At 51.2% G+C, this 19,031-nt stretch overlaps 1 protein-coding gene across 1 annotated transcript in view; it reads right to left on the bottom strand.

Moving 5' to 3' along the window:
* Window positions 1-5,254: 5,254 nt before the first annotated feature.
* The window catches only part of PLA2G4E (phospholipase A2 group IVE), a 34,692-nt gene continuing 20,915 nt past the window's right edge, over window positions 5,255-19,031 (bottom strand). Inside the window, exons 12-20 of the mRNA XM_046653742.1 lie at window positions 18,282-18,418; window positions 15,709-15,931; window positions 13,230-13,344; window positions 12,553-12,690; window positions 11,001-11,108; window positions 10,228-10,431; window positions 9,216-9,382; window positions 7,811-7,994; window positions 5,255-7,353 (exon numbers count right to left, since the gene is read on the bottom strand). Of these exons, the coding sequence (XP_046509698.1) occupies window positions 7,133-7,353; window positions 7,811-7,994; window positions 9,216-9,382; window positions 10,228-10,431; window positions 11,001-11,108; window positions 12,553-12,690; window positions 13,230-13,344; window positions 15,709-15,931; window positions 18,282-18,418 (1,497 nt within the window). The 3' untranslated portion in view covers window positions 5,255-7,132. The remainder of the gene's footprint in view (window positions 7,354-7,810; window positions 7,995-9,215; window positions 9,383-10,227; window positions 10,432-11,000; window positions 11,109-12,552; window positions 12,691-13,229; window positions 13,345-15,708; window positions 15,932-18,281; window positions 18,419-19,031) is intronic.

A 19,031-nucleotide genomic window follows, 5' to 3' on the forward strand; every position in this document is an offset into this window, starting at 1 on the left:
CCTTTGAAAGATACTGTTAAAAGAATAAAAAGACAAGGCACAGACTAGTAGAATATATTTGCAAATCACATATCTGATAAAGGACTTGCATCCAGAATATATAAAGACCTCTTAAAACTCAATAATAAGAAAATGACAATCCAATTTAAAACATGGAAAAAATATTTGAACAGACACTTTACCAAAGAAGATGTATGAGTGGCAAATAAGCACATGAAAAGCTGTTCAGCATCACTAATTGTTAAGAAAATGCAAATTTAAATCACAATGAGATACTACTGCATACCTACTAGAATGTCTAAAATTAAGAAGACAGATGATAGCAATTGTTGGTGAGAATATGGAGCAACTGGAACTCTCTTACATTGCTAGTGGAATGTAAAATGGTACAACTACTTTGCAAAACAGTTTGGCAGTTTCTTAAAAAGTGAAGCATACACCTGCTACCCGACCGGGGAAGGGAGGAGTGGGGGGAAGGATTACAAGGGGCATGAGAAAACTTTTGGGGGTGAAGGATTTGATCATTACCTTGATTGTGGTGACGGTTGACAGCTGTATTCATCTGTCAAAACTCATCAAATTGTGTCCTTTAAATATGTGCAGTTTATTGCATGTTAATTAGACCTTTATTAGTTGTTAGAAATACTCATATTTCTTGACTCAGGGAATTTATCCTGAGGAAATAACAAATGTAAAGCTTTATCTAAAGAATGTTTATCAGCATCTCATTTATAATAGTGAAAAGCTGTAATTAGATGTTCCCCATGGAGGATTAGTTAAGCAGATGATGGATTTCTATGCAGTCTCTGAAAATTGTGTCATATAAGAATGTTAACGACCTGGGAAAATGCTCAGAATATATTTTTTAAGTGGAAAAAAGGCAGATTACAGAAGTGAATATATGCTATTGCTATTGAAAACAGTATGGCAGTTACTCAAAAAATTAAAAATAGAACTACCATAGGATCCAGCAATCCCCCTTCTGGGTAAATATGCAACAGAATTGAAAGTTGGGTCTCTAAGAGACATTTGCACACCCATGTCCATAGCAGTACTATTCACTATAGTCAAGAGGTGGAAGCAACCCTAGTGTCCATTGACAGATGAACAGATAAACAAAATGTGGTATATACACACTGAATTATTCAGCCTTGAAAAGGAAGGACATCCTGTCACATGATACAACCTGGATGAACCTTCAGAATATTATGCTAAGTGAAATGAGCCAGGCACAAAAAGACAAATAGTGTGATTCCACTTATATGAGGTATCTAAAGTTGTCAGATTCACAGAAACAGAAAGTAGAATGGTGGTTGCCAGGGGCTGGGGGAGGAGGAAATGGGGAGTTGCTCAATGGGTGTAGCGTTTGAGTTTTGCAAAATGAAAAAGTTCTGGAGACCTATTGTACAACAATGTGAATATAATTAACACGGCAGGACTGTACACTTAAAAATGGTTAAGATGATATACTGTATGTTATGTATTTTTTACCACAATCTAAAAAAATGAATGTATGGGATTTTTGTACTTTTGTAAAAAGAGAAAATGAAAGTATCCAAGGAAAGGATGAGAAGGACAAACCCCCAAATAGTAATGATTTCTGAGTTTTGGAATGATAAATGATCTTAGTTTCCTTCTTTATGTGCATTAGCAGTTTTCAATTTTACACAATAATCCTGTTCTTGTTTATAATCAGAAAAAAATTTTAAGGAAGACAAAAAATTATTGTCTTTAAAAAAAAAAGAAAATCTGGAAAGAGCCTGGTGTGGAGCATCCCCCACCATGTCTTGCTTTTCTTCCTTCTCCGTCTTCATCCAGCTGCAGCGACGGCTTTCCATTCCTGTTCCGTCCTGGGTGGAGTGCGAGAGCCACCCATGCTCCCCGGGAGGGTAATCCTGCATTTATTTGCAAGTTGTGATACTCTTGGTTTTCTTTCTTCAGACTAAACAATCTCAATTGCAGTCACCTTTTCATCTGAATCCAACTGTTTTTTCAGGTTAAATCCTATGACGGGCAGTTCTACAGGGAGTGCCATTAGTTGCCTGGAAATTTGTTGTATTGAGTAATTCAGCAGATAAGTATCTTGGTAATAAGACTCCCAACTTTTTGCTATATGGAAGTTTGAATTACAATTCTTGTGGAAAGGTTTTTCTCCTTCTTCTTGGTAATTCGATGGTCCCAAGTTTCACTCTAGATGGTGTTCAGTGTTGGCTCTGAACGTATACCAAGTCCCGCGTCTTACTCTGAGCACCTTAAGTTCCAGAGCGGTTAAAAGCCGGGGAGACACATGCTGAGGTTAGAGGAGGCACTTGGCCTGGAAAACGGCTTCTTCACTCTCAGACTTGCCTCTCCTTTCTCTGGGGCCACTTACCTGGGCCACTGCTGCCACTGCGAGATGTAGCTTGTAGGACATACAGATGGAGATATCTGGTAGGTACTCGCAGCAAGACTGCCAGTTGCCTATAAATGGTCCTTCTTCAGCAACAGAACTCTGGGCACGCTGCCACCCAGGTGAAAACAGAATTTTCCAGCCTCCCTGCACTTAGGTGTGAGCATCAGACCAAGTTCTGATTGCTGATATGTTACCTAAAGGATGAGTGGGACTTGCAGGAAGTCTCCCTTAAAAAGAAAAGAGTTCAATTTTTCTCTCACCTTCTTCCCTCTTGAAGCCTGGGATATGGATATGATGGCTGGAGCTGAAGGACTCATCTTGGACAATGAGGCCAAGGACTACACAAGGGATGGTAAATCAGAGCTGGAAGGAGCAGGAACCCTGATGAATCATGGAAGTGCCATGCCAGCCTTGGACTGCCTCCCTGTGGCTTCTTTTACATGACTATACTTAAGCCACTATGTGTCAGGTCTCTGTGAGTCAGAGATGAAAGTAATTCCTATCTAATACTGAATTTGTTACTAGAAATGGAGTCTGCAGTAACAGAATCCAAAACGCGACATTTGCTTAGTGGAAGTGGGAGAAGATCAACGTTAAGGATTCAATTATCACAAGCTGGGATTTAAAACATGGCCACACATTTTTCTGGACACGTCTCCTATCAAGAGACAGGATCTTTGTCTTCTCCACTTGAATCCAGGCTGGCTTGTGAATGCTTCTGCCAGTAGAGGACTGTGCAAGCGATACCATGTGACTTCTGAGGCTAGATCGTAATACGCCATGCAGCTGCCACTGTGTAACACACACCCTTGGAGCCCTGGGCTGCCATTTAAGAAGACTGACTGTCCCAAGATCACCATGCCGGGGAGGCCACATGAAGGTGCTTTGATAGACAGTTGATCAGACTGAGCCTGTCCTTCATCCCTCCCAGCCTTTCCAGCCCAGGCACCAGACATGTGAATGAAGGAGCCATCTCAGATCCTTCAGCTCCAGCTTTCTGAGTCCTCCCCAGTAGCTCAAGTCATTTGAGCTGAGGCCCCACACATGGAGCAGATAAGAGTCATCCTTGCTGTGCCCTTTCCACATGCCTGACTCACAGAATCTGTGTGCATAATCAAATGGTGCTGATTTTATGCCATTATATTTTGGGGAGTTTTGTTGTCCATTACTGGAACAGCTGGTAATTCTTATTATCTTGTTAAGATAGAAGTTCGTTTTCTTTCACAGAAAATAAGTCCAGAGCTAGGGAGACGAGGTCTGGTTTGGTGTCTTCATAGTCAGCAAGAGCTCATGATGGGTGGAGCTCCAGCAGCCATATTGAACCAGAAGGCAAACTTGAGGATAGCAGAAGCAAGTGTTAAAAGGAGCCTGGGTCTCTGATAAGAAATAGAGAAATGTCTTCTATCTGGTTTAAGCCACTGCAATTTTAAATCTTTCTGGCTATGTAGCAAAAGTAATGCTAACTGGTATAGAATTTGAATACATGAATCAAGAACTTAGGAAATTGGCTTGGCTAGAGCTAAGGGTTTGAGAGTTTTCCAAACAGAAGCAGTAGGTGAAGTCCTGGGTGTAGCTGAGATTGTTTAAGGAGCGTATAGGGTGAGAAGTGGGGAGAGCTAAGGAGAGACCCTCAAGGAATACCAGCAATTAAAGGAGAGCAGGGGCAGTGAGGACAGGGGAGGGGTTTGAAAGTGGGAGGAAATCCAGGACAGAAGGTGTCCAGCAAACGTGGCCCCTTCCCTTTAGGGCTGGGTTGGCAGCCTGTTATGTGTGTGCCTTGTGTACACAGCTACCCTGGAACTTTCTCTTTGTATTGCAAGACTGTTTCCAGATTAGGCCTCCTACATGGGACCAGAAGGAAACTCCTTGAAGTGTGGGGTCAATTGTTCATCTTTTTTATTGTCCCAGGGCCTACCACAGTGACTGGCACATAGTGGGAAGGCAATAAATTTTGCAAGTGGAACTGAATTGACAACTGCTGTTGGCAAGGAAGTCACGGGAAGGGAGGGTTTCAGGAAGGAGGGAGTGGTCAGCGGTGCCAAATGTGGAGAACAATCAAATCAGATAAGGCCTGTAAAGGCTCAGTGTTTCTGGCAATTAGGAGGCCACCGGTGACCTTGGAGAGAAATGTGGGGAAACACCTACTGCAGGTCGGGGTGACTGGGCTGTGTGGCCCCTGGTGTGCTGGCTGCCCTCTGGGGAAGGAAAGGGGAGGCAAGGAGGGAGGGCCACTGGGGGGAGAGGAATTTCATTTAATTTTTCTGTGTAATCACATTACAGGCAGAGAGCAGGGAACCTGAGGAGGGGGCCTCCCTGACCTCTGCAGCACGCTGTACCCTTGCCCTTCTCAGAGCTCATGATGCTTTGTCCTTGTACCTGCTATGGTCCTTGCTCCTCTCCTGCTCTGTGACATCACCAGCATTGTTTGAGAAGCTGTCACTAACTTCTCAAGTCCGTCTAAAGATCTTTTCACGTTCTTCCCTCCAACCCCAATGTAAGTTCCTGGAAAGCAGAGGCCGCCTACTGCCGGCTGTGTACAAGGAGGCGCTCAGCTGCCGCTGGCTGCCCTTCCTTCCTCTCCATCAAGGCTTCCTGCAAACCATCTGAGCTTCCAATGGCCTGGGTCAGCAAGATCCGGGCTCCACGGGCTGCTGACATGGCTTCATAAGAACAGAGGAGCCCCCCACCACAGGAAGGTGGGGCCCCCCCAGGAGGAAAGGGAGCCGGGGAGGAGAGGAGGGATGGGATGGAAATGGCCTTCTCACACCTCTGGCAGTGGCCTATGGGAAGCCAGGAGGGATGCAGGCAGGCGTTATGCATGTTTTGCAGCATCAGATAACGAAAGCAGCTGAGTCAACAGCATTTACCCACATGGCCATTTATTCTGTGTTCAGAAATACAATGACTTTATAAACCTCATCTTACATACTTTGATGAGCCCAAGGCAAGGCTGCCTTCACCTTACAACAAACAGGTCTTGCCGTGGCTCACTCTGATAATTTAAGGAGAGCCTGTTTGTTGCAGATGGAAAGAAAAGATGTCAAAGTGGAGGCAGCTGGATGCTCCGGTGGCGGGGAGGGGTAGCATCCCAGGTTAGCATTATCTGGGTGGGGACCAGTTTTGCAGGTCCAGAAGCCCAGGTTATAGGCGCCTCAGGGGAGTTGATAGGTTCGTACTTTCCAAGCTTATGGGAGGGGGAGGCAGAAATCCACACCTCTCAAACTGTAATATGCATAGGCATCACCTGGGGGGTCAGTGGCGAGGAGGTGGGAATCTCCTTAAGATGGAGATTTTGATTCTCTAATTGGGTATGGCTGGGACGGGGCCTGAGGCTCTGCATTTCTAACCAGTTTCCCACCACACTTTGAGTGGTGAGGACATAAATTGGAGGTCAATTTTTCTAAACTTTGGTCCCTGTCATCACTCGTCTCCTAACAACCACTGGACCGCTTAGGGAGCATCATGGCCCAGAAAGAGGGCCATGTCTTCCAGGTTTGTTGGGCTTCATGTGGACCACATGCCTTTCTGATCACACCTTCCATCAGCCTGGGCATCTCAATGTCTCAGGTAAAACAGGTCTTTGGTTAAGTTCCCAGACCAATGGGAGGGCCGGACGCTTTGATTAGGCTCCTCTGTGTCCCAGGGCTTTCCCAGCGATTCATCTGGAAGCCATCTTTAAGGATGAGCCTCTTTCTCAGAGCTAACCTAGTGCTTTCTGGGTTGATCCTTCCTAGTTTCATTTTCTCAGGGTGACTCCAAGAGTTGGGATGTGCTGGCTGTGGTGTTTACATGATAAATAAGAGGAATCCCATTTAGAAACAAATAATCCCATATGGAAACCAGAGAGGAGGGTCGTATGAGAACTGAGATGTGCTCCTGGAGCAGGTTGGTGAGGAGCGTCGGCCTCTTCGAGTGGGCGGCCCTGGGCAGCATCACCCACCTGATGCCTGACTCCTTTACCTGCCCAGACATCCCTGAGCTGCATCCCAGGCCTGGTGAACCTGAGCTGCAGACTCGGGCTTTGCCTGGCATTTCGCCAGAGGAGAACCTCAGGCGGGACCACAGGATCACCAGTCCTGGGCTCTGAATGGCTCAAGAGGGGTTGCTGAAGGCTGTCACCTGTTTGGCTTTGCTGTTGAAGAGATGGGGACATCTCTAATGCTCCATCTAGATCTTCTAGCATCACACTTCTTATTAATACCCTGACTCATAAAAATAAAAACCACAAAATAAAATTGCCTATAAAAATCACAGGAATATAATTGCCTTAAATTTAAAGCATTTTTCCAGGGGACCCTGAGTGCTCCTCAGGTCTTCTTGTGCGTTCCCCGAGCCTCCGAGCGAGGGGGCTGAGAGGAGCACAGAGGGGAGGGTCCTGAGCTCCAGTTCTCGGTCTGAGGTTTCTGGGGAACCCGCCTCTCCCTCAGGCCAGGCTTTCATTCTCCACTTTCAGCATGTGTGCAAGCCTGCAGCTATGGAACCCCCTTCTCTCCAGGGAAAGGTTTAAAAAATTCCAGTGGGTTTAAAACCCCAATATATCTTCTTGTTATTTTCCTTTATCTCTTTCTCTCTCCCTGTCTCTCTCAACTCTTTTCAATTTTTAGATTTTGATAGAAAGCCCGGGCCAGCCAGCCTGCACCCCTTGCCAGAACGCGGAGCCTGCTGTGCAGTCCGTCAGCCCTGAAGCGCTTGTGCCTCTGATGGTGGAAGCAGACACAGGATGGGGAGGCTCCCGGGGACTTAGGAGGGACACTGGCTCTTCAGGCATCTCTTCTTCTCCACTGCCAGCCGCAAGGCCTGAAGGAGCTTGTCCTTGTTATTCAGGATGTTGTACTCGGAGAGCTTCACCAGCTTGTCGAAGGCGGCCTCTGTGTACGTCAGCTCCTTGGTGGCGTAGGGAGTTTTGGGGCCATAAATGTCGACCTGGCCCTGCTCCAGCTCCTCGGGGTTTCGCTCCACACCTGGGGGCAGCAGGACTCACTATAGACCCTTGTCATGTGAGGTTGCAATGACTTGTTTGTGTATCTCTCCCCGGGGCCTGCCCCCGCCCACATGGGCACACACACCTGCATGAAAACGTGCACACACATGCACACTCACACCTGCACAGGTGCACACATCCTCCAAGCTCCTCAGGGCTGGCACACAGCTTGCCCATCTCAGGACTGCCCTGACACCAACACAGCCCCATGTGCATAGCTGGAGGTCAGGAAATGTGGACTGAAAGGGTAGAGTTGGATGTTGCCAGCACCTGGGGGCGTGGGAATCCTTTCTTTCTCGCCAAAGCCAAGGTTGGCCCAGACTGGAGCGGAGCCAGGCTCCCCCATTAGTGCTATAAGACGACGACACACGTCTAAGGACGGGAGCACTCAGTCCAAGGCCAGCGGGTGGTGGGAACGGAGCCCGGAGATGGCTTACCTGGGGCCTTGTACTTCTGGAAGGTGTCGTTGATGAGAGGGAAGAAAATCACGACGGGGACATCAGGTTCCTGCAGGTTCTCCATAAGGTAGCACTCCTTGAGCTTCTCCTCCTCCTCCTGCAGCTCGTACTTGGGGAAGGGGATGTTCTGCACGGTGCAGTACTCACAGGTCTGCTTCAGGGGCTGGGATAGCACAGGAGGATGGGTTTGAGGATTCGGAGGGGTAGGGGTGGATAAGAAGCGCAGCTTCCTGATTTCCCCAGCTAACCACTCAGGGCTCCCACTGCTCTGCCTATGGGTGCTATTTTTAGGACAAAGCTGGGTCAGGACAAAGGGCCTGAGGCAATAGGTTGGTGTGTGTCCAACTGCAGCCTCCTTCCCCAAGGAAAGTAGACAGAAGCCCTTTCAATGATGCTTCACTCAGACACAGACCTGGGTGGATGTGGTGGCAGCCTGAGAAGGTGATGGCTATGGCTGGCCAGGCTCCTGTGGGACATGCGTGGGCTTTGGAACTGACAAAGAGCTGGAAAGGACTCTGAAAAGGCATCTTTATAAATATGATGCAACAGAAAGAGCAGTGGACTCCGAGTGTCATAACCTCTCAGTTCTACCCCGTTTCACACTCGCTAGCTGTGTGATCTTAAGCAAGCCACTTACTCTCTCTGTGTCTCAGTTTCCTCACCTATCACACGGGAATAATAGCAGTTGCACTGTCTACCTCAAAGAGCCGGCATAAGGATCAAGTGAGATCAAATGCAAGAAAGCACGCTGTCACTCATTTACAAACAGGTCATTATCACTAGGTCATCTTTAACGGTCTACACTCCCCTTTGCCTGCTCCAGGACAGGACTATACTAAAGTTGACTAAAAAGCAAGTTTCTTTCCCTTAAAACTCCAGAACTTTTCAAAAGTAAATAAATACAAATAAATGAAAATCTCTGGTCCTGGTTTTTAGTGTAATTATGTGGAGGGTCATATTCCTCAGGGGGCGGGGGGACAGTGTGATTATTTTGAAAATGGGACATTACAAGCTCTTGAAGTGGTATAAAACTTTAGAATTGTCTGGGCTCCCTTAAGGTTATTTTTTAAAACCTTTTTTTTTTTGCAGCTGAAGAACTGCCAAATACGGCAAATGCTCAGATGCAAGAATAAAATTGGAATTAACTCAATGAGTCTACGTAAACCCCGGGCCCCGTCGCACATGAAGGCCAGCTGGCTGCCCCTCAAGGTTTGGACGTTAACCACACATCAGGCAGGGCGGCTGGAGTTTCTCTGACGCTAAGTCCTGGAGCCCGTGGGGAGCACATGCTCTCTTGTTTTCCAGCTTCGAGGTGCTCATTCCGTGGCCTCTCAGAAGAGGCTCAGGGCTCTGCTCAGGGACAGCCTTTCTTCGCCTCACTCACCTTTGTCTGGGATCCGGCACAGTAGTTGAGATGGATGATGAGGTCGACTTTTCTCTCAGGCCGGAGGAGGGGCGGGTAGCTGGAGTTGACGAAGAACGCGGTGTCCAGCAGGCACAGGTGGTTCACAGACGCCGTCAGCTGGTTTGGGAAACCGTCCAGCACGGTGTCTGAAAGCCAAGGCTTCCGGTTACCATCACGCCCCACCGCCCTGCTCTCAGCGATGGTCAGAAGCACCTGGTGGGCATGGAGTGCCCTGCCTGGAGCTCCTTCCCCGCAGCCTGGGCCTTCAGCCCTCCCATTCCAGCCAGGACACCGGGCCACCCTCTGGGTGGGCTCATTAAGAACAGCATTATCTTGGGGTTTTAGCAAGTCTCTCATGGAGCATGCACAGAAAACCTATTGACTCAGCCACAGAGCTTGTGGGGTGGCAGGGGTGTAAGACCACCCCGCGCCCAGAGTCCACTGCCCTTTCTGCCCCAGCTGGTGAGGATGATGATTTTTAGGCTGGGTTCAAGCAGCCTTTTGCAGGTCATGGCCAAATAAAGTACCTCAACTTGGTCAAACTTAGAGCCTTAGTGGGGGGGGAGGAGGCACTGGGTTGAAGCTGCAGGACCACCTTTAAGACCCACCTCTGCCACTTACCATTTGGGGGTTCTTGAGCCAGGCCATTCCTGCCCAACTCCAGGGGCACCATTCACATTAAAAGGTGCCCCCAGAGCACAACTGAAGAAAGTTGGGGACCCCATCTCCCCATCAGGGCCCCAACTTCTACCTGCTGGGATTGCTGTACATTCTGCATAGACTTGTAGAGATTCAATTAATTAAATACACACTCCACTCCACTCGCTGCTCAAGGCCTCAACAAATGTGGAATACACTCTGGGGGGAGTCTGCCACTCGACCCAATGAACATGGTCAGAGGAGCTGTCACATTCTTTCTCCATGACAACCTTGACAACCGCTTCTTCCTCCAAACAGAGGCGAGCTTCAGGGAGCAGCCAGGCAGGGTTACCTTTCCACCTGGAGAACTCTGTGTTCTGGAGGTAGTCGGTGTGCAGCTGCAGCCCCCGCAGGAAGTTGTGGAACTCAGACACGAAGGGCCGATGGGTGAGGATGCTGCGGAATGTGTTGGACAGCCACGACCCTGGGATCACCACCGTGGTGTCCAGGATGTTTTCATCACATTTGGGGATTTCAGGCAGGAGTGGCTCGTCTTCTGCAGGGGAGAGGGAGGATGGACGGCAGGTCACAAAAGCTGGGGTACCCAGATTGCACAGGTGAAGCATCCCATGCTTTCCAGGCACCCAAGCGTCAGCTTCTGCAAGTGCAGTTCACACCTTCCTTACCTAGTTCTCAAGGCCCCAGCATTGGAGCCAGGAGGACCCAAGTGAGCGATGCAACAGGGGCAGGGTAGTGGATCGGGGATGGCGACAGGTAAGGAGGGGTTCCAGAGGGGATAGAGTCTAGAAGAGTGACCTTTAACTGGGCCTCATAGATCCCTACCCCCATCAGCTCTCCTGGGTACCATGAAGCTCTGCCGAGCCTACGGCACAGTGGATCCACTCCTCCTGACAGCCCAGAGCCGACCCCTGAGCTTGTGCCCGGGCGTAGGCACAGGTGTCTCCACCTGAATTACCCTCCCCTCCAGGCAGGGAAGACCTTCCAGCCCTAGCTGCCTTCCCATCTCTGTGGGCCACAGAGACCATGTTGGAACGTGTGGCTGGTCCTCAGTTTGCGATCCACCCCCATCACCCAACCAAGAAGGGAAGCCAGTGGGTCGCTCACCGATGTCGTGCACTCTCTCCCTTGTCCACCTGTAGAAAAACTCCTCCGAGGTGTGGGACAGATTCCAGGCATCAAGCAGGTTCAGGGAGAAGATGCTGCTCCACAAACCTAGGGAGCAGAGCCAGCCGTGAGCAGCTCTGCCCAAGAGCCCCCAGCCCCACCCAATTACTGACTGGTTCTGCCTTGGCCTTGATGCCCCCTCCAAGTCAGGCTGCTCAGGGGGTGGGACAGACTGTGTTTTCCCTCTCCCCACAGGGCAGCTCGACACAGGAGACTGATGATCTCCAGCCCTCAGCTCTTCTCTGACCTCCTCTCAGAGCTGGGAGAGGGTGTGAAGGCATAAAAGGCACAGCCTTATGCAGGGACTTAACACTGCCAATTGCAGGCTTCCGGTTCAAGTCCAGACTCCACCCCTTGTACCAGTTAATACATGAGTTTAGGACAGTGCCTGGCACGTGGTGAGCACTTGATAGATGCAATGCTATCTCTCATTGTTATGATTTTAAAATGCAACACGTTAATAATACTCATATGAAATCTTTCACATACATTGACCCATTTGGATCCTTTATAAGGTTGGTTTTACTCTTAGGCCCAATTTGCAGATGAGAAAACCGAGGCTCAGAGAGGTTAGGTAATTTGGCCAACTTCACACAGCTAATAAATGAGGAGCCAGAGTTCAAGCCCAAGTGTCTCTGAGCCACATGCCCAAAAGCACAGGTGTTCAGAGGAAGGAGAGGCCATGATGGGCTGGGGGCTTCTGGGCAGCTTTAAGGAAGAGATGGGGCTTGAGTAGGACCTTCTAGGATGGGTTAGATTAGGATAGATGGAAGGGAGGGGGTGTAGACAACTAAGTTAAATAAGGGCATAACTGTTGTGGAGGCTCTAGACATGGGTCTGTTTTATGAGGTTGCTCTTTGACGAGTGTAGTTCAGGCTCTGAAGGGGAGAGCTGTAGGAGTGGCCGTCACAGCCAGGCCCCTGCCCTCAGTGCACCCAGCTTCTGGAGGACCAGGGAGCGTTGCAAGTGAGCTGGGCCAGGCTTCCCCAGAGACTTTGCCTTGACCCTGTGCTCCCCTCCAGTCTCGGATCCCAGCGGCTCCATGGGCCCCTGGAAGCAGCCACGCTGCCGCTTGGAGCCAAAGGGGGAGGAGGTGGGTGTTTCTGAAGCTTCCATCCCAGCTTGCCACTCCCAGTCTAATTCTGAACAGACCCCAGGGAGACCACTGGAGACCAGAACGTTGGGAAAGACCCCTCTCTTCCCCAGTGACTTAGGGGCCCCTGTCAGGTCCTTCTGGGCACGAAGGGTCACAGGGAGATCAGGACAGTCTGGGAGACCAATCTCAGGGTAGATTCGGGAGCCTCTCCTGGGATGAGGGGATGCTGGCAAACGCCAGGAGGGTCACATGCTCAAGGGGTACCCCAGACCAGCCCCAGCACCTGGGACAAGATCCTGGGGGAACCGAGCCTGTCTCCCGGTCATTCTTTTAATTTAAAGGTGGGGCCTGCCCAGCATGGGGCGGGTGCCCAGGGGCCTCCCCTGGCCAAGTCACCTAGCATGTAGCACATCCGCGACTCTGGGATCCTCTTCATCAGCCGTCCCATGAAGAACTCGGAGCCAAAGAGCTCGGTGGGGATGAAGGCCCCGTATTTCTGCAGGCCCACCTCGTAGGGGGAGAACTCGCACCACTCTACACACGAAGCAGCGGGCAGCTTGTCAGTCTCAGGCCGGGACAGCCCCGCCCTCTCCGCTCACCACGGCCCTGGCTCCCCAGCCTTGGCAAGCCTGCGACAGCAAGGCCGCAGTTCCCCCGCAGGGTGCATGGGGGCGCCCGCGGACGGCTTCTGCTGGCCGGGCAAGATTCAGCTTTGCAACCTGCGCTGTTCATTTGCTCCTCAAAACCGGATAAACGGGGACCAAGACTGACTCCGAAGCAGGGCAGGTCTCTAGAGTCCCTCCCTCTGGGCAGCTAAGAAATATCTAGTACCTGTTCTCTTCCCAACTTTGTTACCCGTGTCCCATCAAACGCCTGCCCCGGCAAGCCATGAAACCACTGCCCGTCCACCCCACCCCGGCAGCAGGGCTGTAGAGGGTAGCAAAGTTGATTTCTTCAGCTGTCACTACAGTCTTTCGATGTGGAGGTTGGCAAAGGTGTGGTGGGGGTGTGTGCTGGGTGCCTTTGCCTGCTGAGAAGGGACCCCCTCGCAAACTGCTAGCCACCAGTGTTACCTCTGAAATCCTGGTTGCTTACATCATCCTTGACATTGATGGTGAGGTAGATGGGCAGGGGGTTCTGGCCCTGGCACAAAGCAGCACGCTGGTCTGACAGTTTGCATTCATTTCTCTGTGGGGAGACGAAATAGTTAAGGGGAAGAAGCAGACGAGCAGCCTGGGGACAGTGCGGACCTCCAGCAGCCCATTTCCTGGCTCCCGAGCCGATCAGTCACACTTGCTCTTAAAATGTACCCTTAGAATGTTCACTCTCCTTGGGCTGTTCACCACCCCAGACACGTGCACAGGGCTGGGACTGGATATGCAGTTTCGGACCGTCCCTCAAAGTCCCAGGGTTTTCCTGGTGTCTTGGGCACCAAGGAATGAAAAGGTAGAGGTGGAAGAGGCAACACCGCGCCTCTTCATCCCCATCATCTTCCACCCCCCTCAACCTCAACTGGAGCGGCTCCATTTTTCTTATCAGCTTTGCATGTTGGGCTCCCTCATAAAATTTGTTTGTTTGGGGAAAAGAAAGCTTTTTTTTTTTTTTAAACAAAAGACTTGGAAACTTGGCACCATATGGCAGCCAAGGTCCCTCTCCGTCCCCAGAGCACTGTTCATAATAATCCGAGTGGGGTCCTGCAGGTCAGCCTGGGGCCACAGGCCACCTCCCAAAGTGATCTGGCCAGTGTAAACAAGGCCAACTGAGGTCTTAGAGGCCCAGGCTAGAGCCCACCCAAGTGTGTGAAAGCCACAGAACCTGTGTGGGAGGGCAAACATGTGTGTGGGCCAAACGACTCTTGGGTCTCCCTTGAAAGGCAAACAGGGTGTCTGTCATAACTGGGCCCAGAGATAATGGGCACCACAGAGCTGACTACCCTGGAAGTAGGGGAAGTTGCCCACTCAGGAAAGAGCCCAGTCCACACTCATGTCAAGGGGGTGTAAGGGAAATGTTCCTGCTGTGGCCAGAGGGGAAGAGCAGAGGCTCCCTAACGTCAACCCTAGTCTTGTTTTCCCAGGAACCTTGGTGCCCTCCCCCCACCCCCTAAACCCCAGCAACACTCAGGCAACACCTTGGTGCTTTCCCCCCTCATCACGTGGGGCACAAACTACTGTTAGAAATATGAACTGCCACGTATTGATGTGACTCCCACTGAAGGAACAGCACGGAGCTGGGCCAGAGTTTAAACCCCGCCCCGCCTGAATCCCGAAGCCAACTGCCTCAGCCTCGGCCTGCCCTGCTTCATCACAAGGACAGATTGGCTGGGGGCTTATCAACGGGAGCAGGGTGGGGTGGGATCCATCAAGAGCTGTGAGTACCTCGAGTCTGAATCCCCATCGCCTAGAATAGTTCCTGGCATGCAGGAGGTACTTATTTTGTTGAAAGAACAAATGAGGGATTGAACGAATGTTGAAGAGGAGGTTCGGGTCATCTTTGGTTGTTCAAATTGTCGGCGTTTTCCGGAAGAGGGGACCTACCAGAAAATAATTTGCTGTCCCTCCTCCTTCTGGCAAGTTCTGATTTGAATTCAGAACTCCTCAGACACCTTTGGGAGTGGAGAAGACAGCCATATGCCTGGGTACAAGTTAGGTAGGAAGTTCTGCTTTGGGGCCAAGCAACAGCCAAAGTCAGCTCCTCCCTGGGGCCTGTGTAGCCAGAAGGGTCCAGGCGTTAGCTGAGCTCCCCTTGATGCCCAGGACCATAGCAGGCAGTGGGGATCCCAGTGCTCCACGACGTCCCACATGGCTCTCACGGCAGCTGGGTTCCAGCAGAGGCTGGGTCTCTTCTTGGGCACATATTGCTTGGCTCACTGGATCTCAATACAGGAAGGAACCTCACTGGGCCCATCCTCTGTGTGGTGGCCATGAAAAGAAGCCCTGCAGACCTTCAACCACAGGGAGAGTGACTGACCAAGGGCCCCAGCTGCTGAGCTCTGAAATCCTTGACTGAGTTTGAGCTGAGGCCACACTTCCCATTGGGCAGCTCCCAGCCCGTGACGGAATGTGGCAGGGATACTGAGGGAGGCCCATTCTGGGGGAGAAGCCAGACTCCTCTGATGGCCATCTTGGCTAGAGGAATCTCCAAGGGCCTTGCCGAACCTTGCAGACCACACAATAGTCTAGCATGCTTCCATGAGCCTTTCTTCCCTCTCTCTTCCACTTGGGGTCAGACTTGCACCACAGTCTGATGGCTCTCCAGCCTTCTCCAGCTCCTTCCATTTTCTCTCCTGGGTGTCTTGACAGGGATCTCAGAGAACATATGGCCTCTTTGCAGGGTTGTACCTAAGCCACTCCCAACATGAGGGTCTCAGTCATACTCTAAAGGGATGTGGGAAGATAATCCCACTGTCTTCCTCCATCATGCATTCGGGTGCCTCGTGCTTCTTAAAGCGCAAGGATGCGCCTGTGATGTAAGTCCAGACACCCCTCCCCCCATAAGGAAAGAGCTGGACATCAGCCAGGGCAGGATGGGGCCCAGGAGAAGCTGAGCGCCTACCTCGTCCCCCAGACAGGCCTCGATCAGCAAGCCCCAGAAGTCTGTAAAGGTGACATTGTACCCTTCCTGGCTGCGCTGCCGGAGCTCCTCCTGGAATTTGGAGAGCTGGTCTGGGAACAGGGCAGGCAACTTGTCCTTGACCACGTGCCTCCGTGCCTCAAAGATGGCAGGCTCCAGGTTTTTGGAGGACCAGTCTGGGTCACGGTACAAGGTAGCCATGGTCCTGGAAAGAGAGACAGGCATGGCTGACAGAGCTGAGCCGGCCCTGGTCCCATCAACCCTGAACCCTGGCAGGATAGAAGATAGGCAGGTCGTGGGAAACCCTAACCTGCCGGGTGCCAGGAGAGGAGCCTGGAGGAAAGAGGATGAGGCGGAGGCCTGGTTGGGGAGGGTGAACATCATTGCTTGTAGTCACACCTGCTACAGTTTCTTGACCCCTGCCGTGTGCCAGGGATAGCATGTTGCTTAAGAGAGAGGATTCAGGACCCAGATCTTCCTGGCTTCAAAACCAGACTCTGCCACTCATTAGCTGCGTGATCTTGGGAAATTTACTTAAGTGCTGTACACCTCAGTTTCCCCATCTGTGGAATGGGTAGGATGATGACCCTTGTACCAACCTCACAGAGTTATTGTGAAGATTACATGAGTTAATGTATATAAGGTGTTAGAACAGTACTTGGCACAAAGTAAGTGGTGGGGCCCACATTTGAACCCAGGCTTGGCTGGTTCCAAATCTTGGACTGTTTCCACTCTCCCACATTAATTCCCATAGTTATGATGCCGGCTAAAGATTGATTTCCCCTTCTGCTTCTTAACTTATATGTGGGCAGTGCGGAGGAGTAAAACAAAGATGGAGATCCCCTAGCCCAGGGTCTTTGCCTCTGTCTGCCTCTTCTTGGCTGGACCCAGCTTTTCTCAGTCCATGTCAGGACGGCCCCAGGAACCCCTCCCCGACAGTGGACCTTGTCTGCAGCTGCACGGGTGTCTGAACAGCGGCCTCTTCCTTCATAGGACTCGAGTCTCGTCTGGGAAGGTGGGGGTTGGGCAGGAGATTTCTTCAACAAAAAGCACCCTGCTCTCCATAGGGTTCACTCTGTTACTTTTACACTTTTAAAAAGCTTTACAAATGATTGATTTTAAAAGAATCCCTCCCAGTGATTTGCCAGGCCAGGAGCCTCTCCCCCATCCTGCCTCCCCCAGGCCAGCGTGAGTTCCTTCCCGGTTCCTGCCTGGCCGGGAGGATGCAGGTGCCCCTCCACCCTGATGGAGGCAGACTTATCTCCTTAACCTACTACCCATGAGCAACAATTTGATGTGGAGGTTAAGAACTTGGGCCCTGGACTCAGATAGCCTGGGTTCAAATCCCAGCTCTACCACTTATTAGCTGAATGACTCTGAGCAAATCCCTTTGTTTCTCCAGCTGTCAAATGAGCACAATGACAACATCTCCCTCACAGCTTTCTTGTGAAGAAGAAATGAGATGATCCATTGGAAGCAGTCACCCCCGTGCTCGGTGCAGAGGCACCCCGATAACTGTCAGCTCTCCTCCCATCCCACCTGGGCTGAAGCCTGGGGCCCAGGATGCACCAGGAGCCCTTGGCTTTCCTAGAGCGAGTTCACAGCCACCTGCTCAAATGAACGTTACCCAGAGCTCCTCCAGGATGAGGGGCACGGCTTGGGACCTTGAGGGCTCAGAGGCCCACCAGTCCTCGACAGAATAAGACACAGGCCTGGCTGAGAGGCCTTGGGTGGTCACAGGGCCCCAGCCACCCTGGACCAGGGCTACATTCTAACTTTGTGGGCCCCTTATTATGTTTTATGACTTATATAAAGACAAATATAGTAATATTATTTATTAAACATTTTCTTCAACCTAGACTTTCATTTTTTTTCTCCTGGTCTTAAAAGAAGTTAAAACATTTTTGTGGGTTCCTACAAGCCTTGTGAGCCCTAGGCACTGAGGCTCCCGTGGAGAAGCCGACCTCACACTGGCCTCACCTTGGGGAGGAGCCGCGTGCTTACTCTCCTTGCTCATGGCAGACAGTGAGGTGGTGGGAGCCCACATGGCAGAGGGAGTGGGCAGGGATGTGTGCTGGGCAGGCATGTGGGCAGGTGATCAGCTGGGCCAGTTCCACTCACCCTAGGAGACTTGGCACAGTCTGGGAGAGGGCGGTTGCATCTCCCCAGCAGGACGGGGCCGGTGGCACCAGTGGTTCACTCATGGTTGGCCACCACACTCCTGGGTCCCTACCACAGCCCCTTGGAGATAGTAACGTCAATAACGCCCAACACGTGTGATGTGTATAGTGTCTCCCGTGTACGCAGTACTGGGAGAGCTTCTCACAACAACCCCATGAGGTCCATGCTATCGTTATCCCCACTTCACAGATACAGACACTGAGACTCAGAGAAGTCAAGCTGCGTGCCCAAGTCACGCAGCTGTAAGTGGTAGAGGCGCCCAGGCTTAAGGAGTCACTCTAACCTGGGGTGGGGGGAACTTCACTGGAAACCCCAGGCCAGCCTGTTTTCTGCTTGCTCTGGGCTTCACCAGACAGTGACCCCTGGCTCCTTACCAGGTGGCCCCTGACAAGCCAGTGATGTAGCTGGCACAGTTCAGGATGTTCAGCTTCTGCAGTCCCAGCAGGTGGCCGTACATGGCCGTCATGGATCTTGTTCCACCCCCGGTGGCCATGATGGCTATCAGTGGTACCTGGGGGCACACAGAGGCAGACAAGTGGGGCAATGCCAGGTAGGAGAAGACTTGGAGTGATAGACAGGAGCTTAGAACAGTGGAGGAGAGAGAGTTGGCTATAGACAGCAGAGAGTGGGGTGCTGAGTGAGCTGAAAACCCCCGTTCACAGAGGGGCGTGTCGCTCGGTAGGTCAGGAGTTAGACCTTAGCTCCAAACCCAGTGGTTGGGGTCAGTAAAAGGCTCTGAAGCCTTACACAGGATTGGAAATCAAAAAGTCACTGCTGGACGAGTTCTTAGCACTGTTAATCTAGCCCTCAGTTAAGATGATGAAACTGGGCTCCAGGGGGCTGGGTGGCTGGCTCAAGAACCCAGCCAGTGTGAGATTCCCTGATGGTTGCAAGTTGACATCTTCTGCAGAGGGCTGACGTTAGGGCACCAGGCCCGGGCTTGGCAAATGGCGTATGCTCGGTGTGCTCCATACGTGTAAGAGCAGGAGTAAATGAATTTCTGATGTGGGAAGGAGCAGGGTGTCACCTCTGGGTTTACACAGGTTTAAGATGCCTAAAGGTGGGACAGCGAGAGGGGCTCTTTGCCATGACTCCCTCTAACAGTTGTCATTGGAGCGGAGACT

The sequence above is a fragment of the Equus quagga genome, chromosome 2, assembly GCF_021613505.1.
Source record: "Equus quagga isolate Etosha38 chromosome 2, UCLA_HA_Equagga_1.0, whole genome shotgun sequence".
Taxonomy (NCBI): Eukaryota; Metazoa; Chordata; class Mammalia; order Perissodactyla; family Equidae; genus Equus; species Equus quagga.